General features: G+C 34.0%; 1 protein-coding gene across 1 annotated transcript; it reads right to left on the bottom strand.

Annotated features, from left to right (window-relative positions):
* Window positions 1-2,520: 2,520 nt before the first annotated feature.
* Window positions 2,521-11,386, bottom strand: LOC102851258 (early activation antigen CD69-like). Its single transcript, XM_006901752.1, has 5 exons — window positions 11,323-11,386; window positions 6,305-6,427; window positions 5,050-5,234; window positions 4,434-4,537; window positions 2,521-2,632 (listed from the first exon to the last, which is right to left on the bottom strand). Exons 1-5 carry the CDS (start codon window positions 11,384-11,386, stop codon window positions 2,521-2,523), a joined length of 588 nt encoding a protein of 195 aa, XP_006901814.1.
* Between the last annotated feature and the right edge of the window lie 2,529 nt (window positions 11,387-13,915).

The raw sequence follows: 13,915 nt of genomic DNA, 5'->3' as shown, positions 1-13,915 counted from the left end.
AATAAACTTATGTATTATTTACCATAATACAGGTTGTCTAGAATCCATATTTCTTTTCACTATCATGTGCTTAAGACATCTTCAAGACATCATACACGCTCTATGTTTCCAACTTTTAGAGAAGGAGACTATCAAGAACACATTTGAAACTCTTTTGAAAGTAGTCAAGTTGTTCCTATTTAAAATATCATATAAAGATCATGCAGCTCTTAATTTTTATTATTTTCTTAATTATTAAATTAATAATTTCATGTAAAGTAAAAAGTGTACAGCACTTCAAATGAATGGGATGCTTTCAGATTATTGGTTAGAAGTCTACTTGTCTACTTATCTTCTTATTGATAAGAGGATAGATCTTGACTTTAGAAGTCTTCTTTCATGCGCTCTTTCAGTGTGAGGATGAGAAATAATAAAAATAGAGAAAACAGTAAGAAAAAAATGCAAAAATATTATCATAATTTCTTCCCAATTTAACTAGAGTCTTTATAGTAAGCTATACAGGGAAATGGAAACAGTCTACTAGTATACACATGTGGAAACAATTTGGAAAAGTATAAACTATGTTACATGTTTTATAGATATGATTTGTGTTGTTGTTGTTTTTGTTAGGAGTCATTGGGTTGATGAGCATAACTCATAGCGATGCTATCCAGATCTGAACCTTGCCCTATCCTGTGCCATCCTTTCTAACTCTGATAGACTCAAGCCCATTGCTGCAGTCTCTGTGTCAATCCTTCCAGTTGAGAGCCATTTTCTCCTTTGCTGTCCCTCTACCTTTCCAAGCACAATGTCCTTCTCCAAGGAATAGCCTTTCCTAGCAACCTGCCCAAAGTGTGTGAGATGAAGTTTCACCATCCTTGCCTCCAAGGAGCCCTTTGGCTTCACCTTCTCAAAGCCATATATGTTTGTCCCTTTGGCAGTCCAAGGAATATATTCAGTACTCCCATCCAACACCAAAACTCAAAGGTAGCAATTTTTATTCTGACATCCTTATTAATTACCAAGTTCTCAGTTGCATAGTGAGTGAAGGAAAGACCACAGTCTGAATCAGGCTCACCTTAGTTCTCAAATTAACATCATTGCTTCTCAGTAATTTGGAGAGGGCCCTAACTGCTGACTGACTTTCCCAACATAATATGTCTCCCGATCTCCTATCATGATCTTTATCAATGTTACATTATTGAATTTGTTTTCTGATTTCCTAATCATACCATTGATGACCAGTCCATTTTGCCTCATAGACATCCTACAAGCTGAGGAGATTGGCCCCATAAGGTTTCCAATGTTATAATATTTTACAGAGACAGATTGTCACATCTTTCTCCAGATTTACTAGTGGGTTCCAACCACATACCTTTATTCTTCAATTAGTAACTCAGTGTTTAACCGCTGTGCCCTTTGGGTGCTTTCTAGTATTTCTATAATGTTTAAAGAACTTTGAAGAAATGAACGCATCTTGGAAATAATTTGTATTCATTTTATTTTGGCTTACCTAAAAACAGTTTATAATTATTTTTTGTAACAGTACAAAACACAAACAAATATTATATTGCACATAGAAAATATTTCACATGAAATATTGCACATGACAAAACTGAACTGAGACAGTATGTGTTTATCATCAGACAAGAATAGTATTACTGCAGGTTTGAACAAAACAAATTTTTTTCTACTAGGGAATTACCACTACATGTATTTCACATTTTCAACACTTTCATCTATTTTTCAAATATTCTTCATATTTGTTATCTTTGTCCTTTCTTGGAAACTGTTGCATGTAAAATTTTAAAGACATAACGTTTACTACTAAAAAAAGATCAGTCTATATTGAGCAAATGAAAACAAAACAAACAAATAACACAAACCAACAAAAAAAATAAATACATGAATATCTGACTTTTTTTGGTGAATAAAAGTGAATAAAACTTACAAAGTAACTTAAATTTAATTTAAATTTAAAATTAACTTAAAATTCTCTTACAAGAGAAATATTTCAAAGTTTCATTTCATAGACTTTTGTCCACTTTTACTTTTTCTCTGGATTTAAGAAATGTGTTTTAGTATCTATGTTACTGATTAACATTTTTTTAATTTACATTCAGTTTTGCTGCTATGATTACCTTCCTCCTTCACATAGTGCAAATTTATGAAGGGTACTAACTATCAGTGGTCACTCAACAATAAATAATAGCATTAAGCCTAGATTTTTTTAGTTATTTTTATGGATTTTAAATGGTAAAGTGCATCTGGAAAGTTTTGCATTTGTTGCTCTTCTTCTCTGGTCTGGTTTTCGAATACTGTTTCCCAAGAAGGGATGAAATATTCCACAATGCCAGCTTTTCCGGAACTTCTATCCTTCTTCTCAAATAATTCTTGAAAAAGATTTCCAAAACAAATCCATTATCTCTCCTCAACAATATCCTTAAGAAAAACTTCTGACTGTAAAGCAGCATCTAGTATCATTCATTTTCTGATGAACTGACTCTCAGTTCCTGAGAGTCTATAAGCAAACATATATCCTCATGAACTGGAGGGTTTGTTGCATATCCAGTGTAAAGGCTTTTGACAGTCCGCACTGCTGACATCTGTGCTATTTAAAAATGGACAAGTTTCAGGCTTTGTCATGTTGAACCTTTCAAAAGAAAATTAGAATTATTTCCAGTTAGTCATATCCTTTCAGTTACATAAGAATAAATTCTGTCATCATACTGGTCTCTGTCTTTGGCTTGGTAGGAGTACTCCTAGATACAAGACTACTGATCTAAACCATCATAAACTCATCCACAGAGGCAACAGGACAGAATTCAAAGGAGTAATGTGTAGGAAGATTTAAAATTAAGAGTAAAAATGTCTCTATTTATTTGATGGCTATGTCACCAAAGAAGTCATTCTTGACTATTTTTAAATTTACAAACTTTATGAGGGATACTTTCCCAAAAGAATACACATGCAACATTTAAGCATGCTTCTTTGTAAAGTTTTAGGGGATTTTTGACCCTTGAAGTCCATTCATGAATATGGGACCATAAATTACTTCTTTTCTAGAAACTTGCATTTCTCATCTTTTTGTTACACTGATAATCATTAAAATATTGCTTAGACAGCTAGAAACTTGTTCCACTGAGTGTTCAAATGATAAGAATGAACATAAATGCTAAAGTTCCCTAGAAATTGTCAATTTTCTTTTTAATACTGGTAAACAAATGGATTCAGTATTTTTAATTCTGGTGCAAGTATTTCTCAGCTTCACAGGACCCTTGATTTTGGTACTGAAAATACTATTCTTTATTCCTCTACAACTAGAAACTGAGAAAGTACAAGAAATACCTCTTTTCCAACAACTATCTCATCAGCAAATTATAATTATGAAATTAGAAATGTTTCTCTTTTTTTATCATTGAAATTATATCTAAACTATTTCCAAACTCACCACACTAAGTTTATTGTTCCAACTAGAATTGGCTAAGCATGTGACTGGTGTTCTTATATGTCATTAAGTTGAATGTTACTCCTAGCAACTTTACAGAACAGAACAGAAATGCTTCCTAGCATTTCCTAGGCTGAAATATTTAGTGGGATGCATAGCCAATCTTTTTCCCTCAAAGCCATCGGCAGGATGATGTCAGCTTTTCACTAATAGCTGAATGCTTCATCATTGTGATACCAAGGTTTCTACAAACAGAACTAGAAGCATTGATTATATGCATTCAAGGAGGATAAAGAAAAATTAATAAAGGCATTTCTTAAAGAATTCCATAGCATAAAGACACAAAGGAAATTGTCAGAACTATTCTAATATTTCTATTATTATTTATTATTTTATATTTGCTGAACTGAACATCTTGCTGTCGTTGTGATGCTCCATACTGTTTTAAAGTCTTGTCAAATACCATAATGATTTACCCATTATGTACAGTGTTTGGATGAGCTTCCAGATTGATTTATGCTGAGAAGCAGGAGTGGCATCCACTTCCTCAACTAGATACCTCTGGAAACTCTACAAACTCTCTAAACTATAAATGAAAAGAAATGATGGTAGTTATAGAACAGAGTTATCTACAGAAATTATTTTAGTCATTGAACAGAGTTTAGGTCTTTTGTGCAAAATTTACTCTCACTCGTATTCGACTTGACAACACTTAAGCACTGCTAAGTGACACTAGTGTTGTTTTATATGGAGGAATACTCTTCCACTTTGTACATCACTCTTTGTCAATGTGCAATATGAAGTAACCTGGGCTGCTATGATGCTGAACCATGTACCAGTGGGGTACCAAATACCGGATTGCCTTTCCAGTGTGGACAGTGTGGTGGAGCTCCCAGCTGTAACACAGGTTTGGAAGCAGGAGAGGGAAGGATAAAAAAGAAAGTAGAAAAAAATGACTTCTTTGAGTTATCAATCATGGATGTAGAAGAAAATTCAGGGGACTTACCAGTTGCTAAATTCATTGCTGTTTGACCATTTCCATGTCTGACTAGTTTCATTTTTCAACCCAATCCAGTATTTCATTTTATCCACGTATTGTTTCAGAAAGATCTTGAGAAAAGCCAAAGGAAGTATATGTTAAAGACACCTGTGGTTATGCAATAATACATCTATTTTATCAGATGTCCCAGTTAGATCATAGGTAATGTGATCACTTATTATTTTGTTTAAAACAAATTTAAGTGGCTAAACTGAAGTCTCATTTTGACCAGAATAATAACATAGCTTTCTGTGATTTGATTCCTCTATAAAGAGAAGATAGAGCTCTGGGGCCTGGTGGTAAGGAGCTCTGCTGCCAGGCAGAAGGCATGTGGTGGTTCGAATCCACCAGCTGCACGCTGGGAGAAAGATGGATGATCTCCTCCACTGTAATTTATTGCCTATGAAAACCCACTGGAGAGTCAGCTACGAGTCTGTTTCAACTTGATGGTACACATCAACAACAATAGAAAGAAGAAAAGTGCAATATCTTCTCTTAGAAGGAAATAAAGTAAGAACTCAGATTAGCTCTACAAAAAAATATCATTAGTTTATAAAACAGTTGTTGAATACTATTATCTTACCATCTCCTCTTCAGAATCAATGACAACTAGAGTAGCTTTGTGTTTAGAGCAAAATCTTTGTGCCATGGTCCAGGTATCTTTCATACTGGAGATAAAGTAGCACTTCATTTGGTATTGGATCCAGTCATTTGAGCATTGAGAAACAGGGGTGTCTGATAATGGGTCAGGACAGTTGTATTTTCCCACTGTGAACAGAAAAATGGTTTGTTAGTAACAGAAGGAACTAAATTCCCCCAAGATGAAAAACTAGTTCAGAGAATTCTGTGCTATATTAGATGATAAAGTATAGGAACTAAGAAGGAGTATTTTGAGAATAAGAAGAGAGCCGATTTTTCCCCTTTTCTGATCTTCTATTATGCCTTATATTAAACCTTATATTTTGTAGGAGACGTGATATAAGAAATGTCCCTCAGGGAGCTCTGGTGGCCTAGTGGCAAGAAACTGCACTGCAATTCCAGAGGTAAGCAGTTCAAATCCAACAGATGCTCTGCTGGAGAAGGAGGGACAATCTCCTCCTGTACCAGTCAGATCCAATTTGACGGTACACACACACACACACACACACACACACACAAATAATAAAATGGAAACAAATTTAAAAAAAAAGAAATGTCCCTCAGAAAAATCTAGAAATTAGTCTTTGAACTAGAAAGGATAAAGCGCATCATACATTCTAAGTTAAGTTTTAATTTAATACTAAGTGAGAGAAATTTGCTCTGCACGGTCTGGGCGATATAACAGATAAAACAATAAATTGACAAAGGAAAGAGGAATTTTCAGATAACTAAATCATAGAAAAGTATGGCTGGGTGTGTTTGATAAAATTGCAAATTACTTATCTGTTAAAGACACAAATGTATCTTGTAATAACCACTGTTTGTTCTCTAAGGACTTCTAGTTAAAATCTTAATTATCCATTGGCCATTTGATGACATTTTAGAGAAAGGACAAAAGATTATACAAGTCCTTATAAATATATTACTTAGATACGGTTTCCCCTCCAACAATGATTGTGAAGCTCATAATGTTTCTATTTACTTAGAATTCAAATAAATTCCCTTCATCTAAGCATCTGCTTAAATGTAAGTATTCAATAACTAGTATTGATTAGGAAATTAATCAGATCTGGTAAATGCAATGATTCTATGTAGCTTTGAATTTCTGACTAATTAGATTAAGTTAATCACTGTGCTTTCAATGATGGTACATATTTGAGCTATAGGGTTCTGAATGAATTCATGGCAAGCTGACTTACCTGACAAGGAAATAAGGGCTATTATTAAAATCATGATGATGACCACATTCATTACCGCACATGGAATAGGAACTTGAATTGAACCTTCATGGTATGTTGCAAAATAGGAGCTAGTGGCATTACCTGAAAGAGAGAAAGTTGGTGATGCTGTCAGACAATTTTAGAAGTAAGACAAAAACATCTGATATATTCTTGAGGTATTAAAAAATATAGTTCTGTTTCTTCTCATATTCTGTACAAAACAAAAGTTAATTTTCTTCTTGAGTGAATTTGGACAAGGAGGGAAACCATCCAGAAATAATATTGTGATCTTAACGCATCTCATGAGTATATATGGTTAGTAACTACTCAAGCTATAATTTTATCATAATTTCATCATTTTACTATAATGACCAAAGCATACATTATTGAAGAAAACATAGAAAATAAAATCCTAACAAAAAATTTTAACTCTTACAGTCATTTGTTGCTTGGGATGATGTCATGATGGTAAATGTGGTTAATAAATCTAAAGAAAATAGTAATTGATAAACAAAATCTGTATCTAAGATGACTAAAACCAAATTAACATGTGGTAGCAATAGCTGATGAAGATATTAAGCAACTTACAACTTTGTATACTACTGATGGCCGTATAATGTAGACATATTTTTAAATTGTCTCATAATATTAATTGTACACCCTCTTACTGATTCTGTTGTTCTAAGCCTGTAATTTCCCCCAAGAGAAATGAAAGCATATCTCCAAAAATCTTGTACAACAATGTTTTTAGAAAACTTATTCATGGAGCCAAATCCCAGAAATAACCAAATTAATCATCAATAAGAGACTGATTTAAAAAATTATAGTGTATCTGAGTGTATGAAAAACCAATATGATTTGTAAGCCTTCATTCAAATGAAAAAGAAGTATTTTAAAAAAAAACTATGGTATATCCATAAAGGAAATTCAACACAACAATTTTTTAAAGGAGAGGAAGAACATGCAAGTCAGAACATGGATAAAACTAAAAAAAAATTAAGTTAAATTTTTAAAAATCTAGTCACAAAAAACCCCCTATATACTTTATATGACAGCCTTAATCTAAAAAAAGGACATCAGGAAACATTTTAACTTAACGGCAACAGGGAGCTCTGGTGGTATGGGAGTTATACTGCTAATCTGAGTTAATGGCAATATCATCTATGATAATTAGGCTCTTCTAGCCTACTGGACAGGGAATTGTACTGACAACCAAAAGGTGGGCAGTTTGAATTTTCCAGTTTTCCTGTAATCTCTTCCCATGTGATTTACAGCCTCTTAAAAACCAAGGGTGGTTCATAGGTTTTCTAAGATCTGTTATTTAAGAAGTGGATGGCCAATTTTGCTTTCTAGTCTGTCTTAATTTGGAAGCTCTCCTAAAACCTGCTCAATATGGGTTACCCTTTTAGCATTTGACACACTAGTGGCATAGCTTTCAGTATCACAGCAACCCCATGTTACCTCAGTCCAACAAACTGACAGACAAGTGCTGCACCAATTAGAACAATGTTCTTTCCAAACACAACAAACTGTCAGTTTAGTTTGTAACTCTTAACAGCAACTTGGATCTACAATTAACTCCCTTGGTACCAGTCAGGAACTAAGGAAACACATTGCACTGGAAAAATCTGTAGGTGGGACCTTTTCAAATTATTGAGAAGTAATGATGTCATTTTGAGGACTAACATGCTTCTGATTCAGGCCATGGTTTTTCCAGTCACTTGCTATGCATCTAGACAATGGATAAGAACTAGACAATGACTAAGGATGACAGAAGAAGAATTGATGCCTTTGAGCTATTGTGTTGGAGAAGAGCACTGAATAATCCCATGGACTGCCAAAGGAACAAACAAATATGTCTTGGAGAGGGTTCAGTCGGGGTGCTTTTTGGAGGCAAGAATGATGAAACTTCACCTCTCACTCTTTGGGCATATTGCTAGGAGGGGCTATTGCTTAGAGAGGGACATGATATTTGGAAAGGTGGATGATTAGTTAAAGAGAGAGAGGAAGAATCTCCACCAGGTGGATTGACATGGTGACTGCTGTAATGAGTTTCTTATGTGTCAGAAAGTGTGAAGACGGCACAGGATAGCACAGGGTTCACATCTTTTGTTCATAGGGTCACAATGAGTTGTACTCAATTCAACAGCACCTAAAAGCAACAACAGAAACCAAGGTAAGCTGAGTTGACTCCAAACTGATAGCAATGAAAGAGAGAGAGAGAATTTGACCCCCAGCCCACAGTTATATAATTGTAATAATTCATTAAAATTGTACATTTATTATTTGTACATTCACTAGATGAAAAACGTATCCTACTAAATTATAATTCATGTACATGAAAATATTTTCACTTTTCTTAGGTAGGTTAAAATAATCAGAAAATAACTTTGTAAATGAAATATTGAGTATATAATGATGAAACAAAGTAAAAGTTTTCATTCATCATTAAGGAAAGAAAATTGCTGGGGAAGATTTTGGAATAGGCATATGATCTTAAGATGATTCTTAATTACAAATTAATCATAATATTACATATTTGAGAGAGAATATGGTTTTGTGGCATATTTTACATTTGATATTTGCAAGAGTGAGTTAATAGGATTTTTTAAAAAGACAATTTGAGCTCACAAGAAAAATGGAGTTCCCTGTTAGGTTCTTAACATGGAAATATATGAATAATACCTTGACTGACAATAAAATACAAAAATAGACCTGTTGTCTACATAGAAAGTGCCTTGAAATCTTTAGCATTTATCTAAGGTTAAAATGGACAAAGAAATATTACTTTCTGTAATAGAAAATTATTATTGCAAACTTTTGCATCTTCTGGGGTATGTTTTCACATAGATTTATCTGCATTTGGATTTTGGAAGAGAAGTCTTTACTTGGCCACTTCTAATTGCATCACCCACCGGAAGCTGTCTTTCCTGGGTCAAGTAACAAGCTCAGAGCTCTGTCTAGTTTCACTTCTTTCTGTATGGGAGCCACTCATGCTGCATGGACTTAATGCAGCAACAACTCTATTTCCTTAGGAAGTATTATTCAGGCAAATACTCCTGCTTTTTAGAGCCTAACACCCCATGAACAAATCCAGTGGATAAGCTAAGGAGATGACTTCCAGAATGGCACTTTATCTCTATTTGTGATGGCAATTGGTACCTGCAGTTGCCTTGTGTGTTACAAACAGATAAACATTCAGTTGTTAACCAAAAATTGGATGACTGAATTCCCTCAGAAGTGCCTAAAAGAAAGGTCTGTATAAGACCATCATTGTAAAAACAGAAGGATAACTAGTAATATGTGTACAAAAGTCTAAAGGGGAAAGGGAAGGGGACAAGGAGACTGAGAGGGGAGGAGGAAAATCACAAGGTTGCAAAACTTGATGATTGGAGGGAGGGAGTGAAAGAATTAGGAAGATTCCAGTGAGGACCTGAAAAGACAAGATAGTAGCGGACTTAGGCCAATGGTGATTAGTTTTATAAAACAATACATGGGAATGATCATTTGAAACACTATGTGAATGAAGGAATGTGTGAAACACAGTTTATATGAATGAAGCACAATGTACATGGATTTTATTTGAAAACCAATATAAAACAAAAATACATTTTTTAAAAGGAAAGGTCTAATGGTCTGCTTCCAAAAGACTATAGTATTTTAATATTCTATGACGTACACTTTTATTAAAACACATAGTGTTGCTATGCCTCAGAGTTTATTTGACAGAAACTGATTTGGCTTGGTTTTATTATTACCCACAGTTTGGTTTATCACCGGGGTTACAAAACAACTGTCCCCACAGCAAGCTTCCCCACAGAATACAGATTCTGTTCTTTAATGAAGAAGTTGAAAATAAACATACCTATTTCCTACCAAATCATCCAAGGATGGAGTTCAATTATTGTTTATGTTAATAAAGCAACTATAAGGGGAGCATAAACTAATAACTAAAAAGATTTGGTTAATTTCAGGAACTGGTAAAATTCCTGCATAAGGTACTTTTTTGACTATGCTATTTATGGAATATTTTAATAGTTACTGATTTATTTCTTTTCTCTTTGGCTCTTACAACTTCATAGCTCACCTGATTCCTTGTTACCCAAACTTTATTTCTTTTAGTAAACAAAAGACAAACTTATCAGAGGTGATTAATACTCTTCTACAGCAAACCAGCTTCTAAGACACATTCTTAGAAAATCCCTTCTCCTGGATTGTTCTGTGTCTATTTTTTTCCTAATTTGCCCTTTTATTTCTAGAAGCCTTATTCACAAAATCCCCTCTAATTCCTAAGTGCTGATGTTCTGAAGTATCTCATTTGTTAGAGAGAAATCATTTTTAAAAAAAGTACTTGGGAAATCTCACAGGACAAAGATAAAACTAAACAATGGAACAAATTCTGTTAATGGATATGCAATAGATAAATGAACAGAATCAATAGATAAAAGAGAGGAAAAGGTATACATTTAAGATGGTAATATTTTAATTAATAAGAAATAAAATGATAAGTATATCTGATTCACATAGAAATAAAAGTCAGTGGTTGGAAAGGAGAAATAATGAATGAAATGAAGGGCAGGGGATGCAAAGGAGAAAGAAGGCCCCCAAGAATATTGATTTTACTTTAAAAAGATTATTTAATAGCATTGTTCTAGTAAATTTCCATTGGGCATTTTAAGTACTTAAGCATATATATTTCCAAGTGTACAGAGGATTTTTCTTAGGACAGGTGGTTATGGCAAAACAATGGCTAGAGTATTGCACTATAGCATTTTCGTTTCCTAAAAATTTGAGATGTTAACTGAGACAAAGAAAAATATCTCCGAGATCTGCAAGTCATCATAGTAGGTTCCTTTCTAGTTTCAGCCACTCTTTCTTCTCTGAAATAGAATCTAAATTCTCCAAAAGACACAATCTCATTTCCCCCCCATAACTATGTACCATTGTACATCATATGTGTTATCAATAAATAAACAATAAAACCTGACCTGACTTACTTTGTTCTCCTTTCTCCAGATGTGAGGAACTGTTCTCTCCTATGGAACAATCTTCAGAATGCATCTCCGATCTGCTCAAGTTCCCTTGGTAAGGCTTACATTAAGTTGAACTGCGGTGAGAGTCTTCGCTGAAGCCCTTTAGTCTGGGTATCTTTATCTTCTCAGCATTTATAATCCATTGTACTGTCTCCACCCCTTTCCTCTTACCTCCTACTCACTCAACAACACCAGTTCTCTTTAATCTATGCTCCAGTGGGTCAGACAACTTACGACACATTATGTGGTGAGATGTGGGTTTTCCCTCCTGTCTGAAATGTGCTTTCTCACAATTGCAGGTGTATAGCATGAAGGGGCAATCGGGATTTTCCCCTAAAATGAGGTATTTGTCCTCACATTTGTGTTAAAAGAATCAGGTTTTGAGGCAGCATGATAAAAATAAGAAAGAACAAATCAGAAATTTAAGTTCAAAACTTTAGATAATAAAGTTTAGTTTTGCATATACCATCCTAGATATTAATTTAATTTTCTTTACCTTTAGATTCCTATCTTTGAGGGGGAAATATTTTGGGGAAAGAATATACACTATATCTTAAGTTCCTTTCATCATTTAAAAAAATTACACTAGTTGAAACATCCATTGACACTACTTGGGCCATAAGAGTTACTGTTGAAAAAAATAGTACAGTCTTTCTCCTGATATTTCTTTCTCTATTCATCCTAGATGAGTTTTCTAATGAAGTTACAATGGACTTTCAGAAGTACAACATACATTTCTTCTTGGAGGGCTAGTTTCTTCAGTTCACCAATTTAGGTATATAACAGTAATTCGTTGCTTTGGTGCAGGATATAGAAAGCTTGTGGTTTGAAACTTCCTTGCTATGTTCTAAAATTGTTTATCTTACATTATCTGTTTCATTTTCCTGCTAAATTTTACTGTTATTTTGTTCTTGTTGTTGTTAGGTGCTCTTGAGTTGTTTCTGACTCATAGCAACCATATGAACAACAGGACAAAATACTGTCCCATCCTGTATTATCTTTATAGTCATTTCTATGCTACAACCCCTGTGTCAGTCTGTATTGGTGAGTCTTAGTCTTCAAACTGATATAACTGCTCCTCAATATTTTGGAAAGTTCCCTGACAGCAAATTTGCCAGTGCGTACTTTCTGATATCCTGACTGCTGGTATCAAGTGTATCGGTTATTGATCTAAGTAAGATGAAATTGTTGGCAATTTCAATCTTTTCTCCATCTATCATTATGTTGCTTATTGGTCCAGTGGTGAGGATTGTTTTTTCTTCTAGATGTTGAGATACAGTCTATATTGAAGGCTGCAGTCTTTGATCTTCTTCAGCAAGTGTATAAAGAATAGACATTAAGGCTTTGTTAAGCCTTTATGAAAATATTTTTCTAACATTTTTTCACCTACCAGCCAGAAAGGTTTTATTATTAAGCCATATAATTTCATTGAAGATTTCAACTATTCTCTCTTGAAAGAATACCTTCATAGTCTCAACATATGGCTTTTTTAAAAGGACACAAATGACAGCTTTACACATGGATCTCACCTGGCAGGCTGCATAGGAATCAGATTGACTATATTTGTAGAATAAATAATTGGAACAACTCAATATCGGCAGTCAAAACTAGGCCAGGGATGGACTATGGGATCAGACCATCAATTACTTATATACAAATCCAAACTAAGGCGGAAGAAAGTAAGTTCACAGGAACCAAGATATGATTTTGAATCAATTCTACCTGAATTTCAAGATCATCTTAGGAATGGGTTTCAGGCAGTGAACAACAATGAGCTAAACCAAGATGAGTTGTGGGATGATATCAAAGATATTATTCATGAAGAAAGGAAAAAAATCATTACAAACACAGAGGAGAAAGAAAAAACCAAAATGGATGTCAGAAGAGACTACAAAAATTGCATTGGAGCTTTGGGAATCTAAAACAAAGGGAAAATGTGCTAAAACAAAAAAGCTAAATAGAAAATTTCAAAGGGCATCTCAGGAGAACAAAGCAAAATATTATTATAATGAAATATGCCGAGAGCTGAAATTGGAGAATAAAAAAGGAAGAACTTAAGCTGAGAGAACTGAAAAACAAATTTACACCTCAAGTTGCAATATTCAAAGATGCTATGGGGCAAAAAGTTGAATGACACAGAAATAATCAAAAGAAGATGGAGAGAATACAATGAATGACTTTACCAAAAAGAACTGATTGACATTGAGAAGTTTCAGGAAACGCCATATGAACAGGAGCCAATGGTAATGAAGAAGGAAGTGGGAGCTTCATTGAAGGCATTGGCAAAAGATAAGGCCACAAGAAATGATGGAATACCAATAGACTTGTTTCAATTAACAGATGCAGCCTTGGATGTGCTCATCAGTCTATGCAAGGAAATTTGAAGGACAGCTATTTGCACAATGGATTGAAAGATGTCTTTATTTTTTCCCATTTCCAAGAAAGGTGATCGAAAAGAATGTAGAAACTATAGAAGAATAACGTTAATGACACATGCAAGCAAAATACTGTTGAAGATCATTCTATGATTATTCTAAAATTATTCTAAATAGATATG

This window comes from Elephantulus edwardii, unplaced genomic scaffold, assembly GCF_000299155.1.
Source record: "Elephantulus edwardii isolate Elephantulus edwardi_28Jun2011 unplaced genomic scaffold, EleEdw1.0 scaffold00342, whole genome shotgun sequence".
NCBI lineage: Eukaryota > Metazoa > Chordata > Mammalia > Macroscelidea > Macroscelididae > Elephantulus > Elephantulus edwardii.
The sequence above is the reverse complement of the archived record's forward strand: the minus strand, read 5'-3'. Positions and strand labels throughout refer to the sequence as shown.

Bases quoted from the DNA above. Each gene is read 5' to 3' on its own strand.
- LOC102851258 (XM_006901752.1), bottom strand. From the start codon at position 11,386: ATGCATTCTGAAGATTGTTCCATAGGAGAGAACAGTTCCTCACATCTG. The intron at 5,235-6,304 runs GTAAGTCAGCTT...TTCTGTTCACAG, and splicing joins AGCCCTTATTTCCTTGTCAG to TGGGAAAATACAACTGTCCT. The intron at 2,633-4,433 runs GTAAGTCCCCTG...TTCTTTTGAAAG, and splicing joins AGCAATGAATTTAGCAACTG to GTTCAACATGACAAAGCCTG.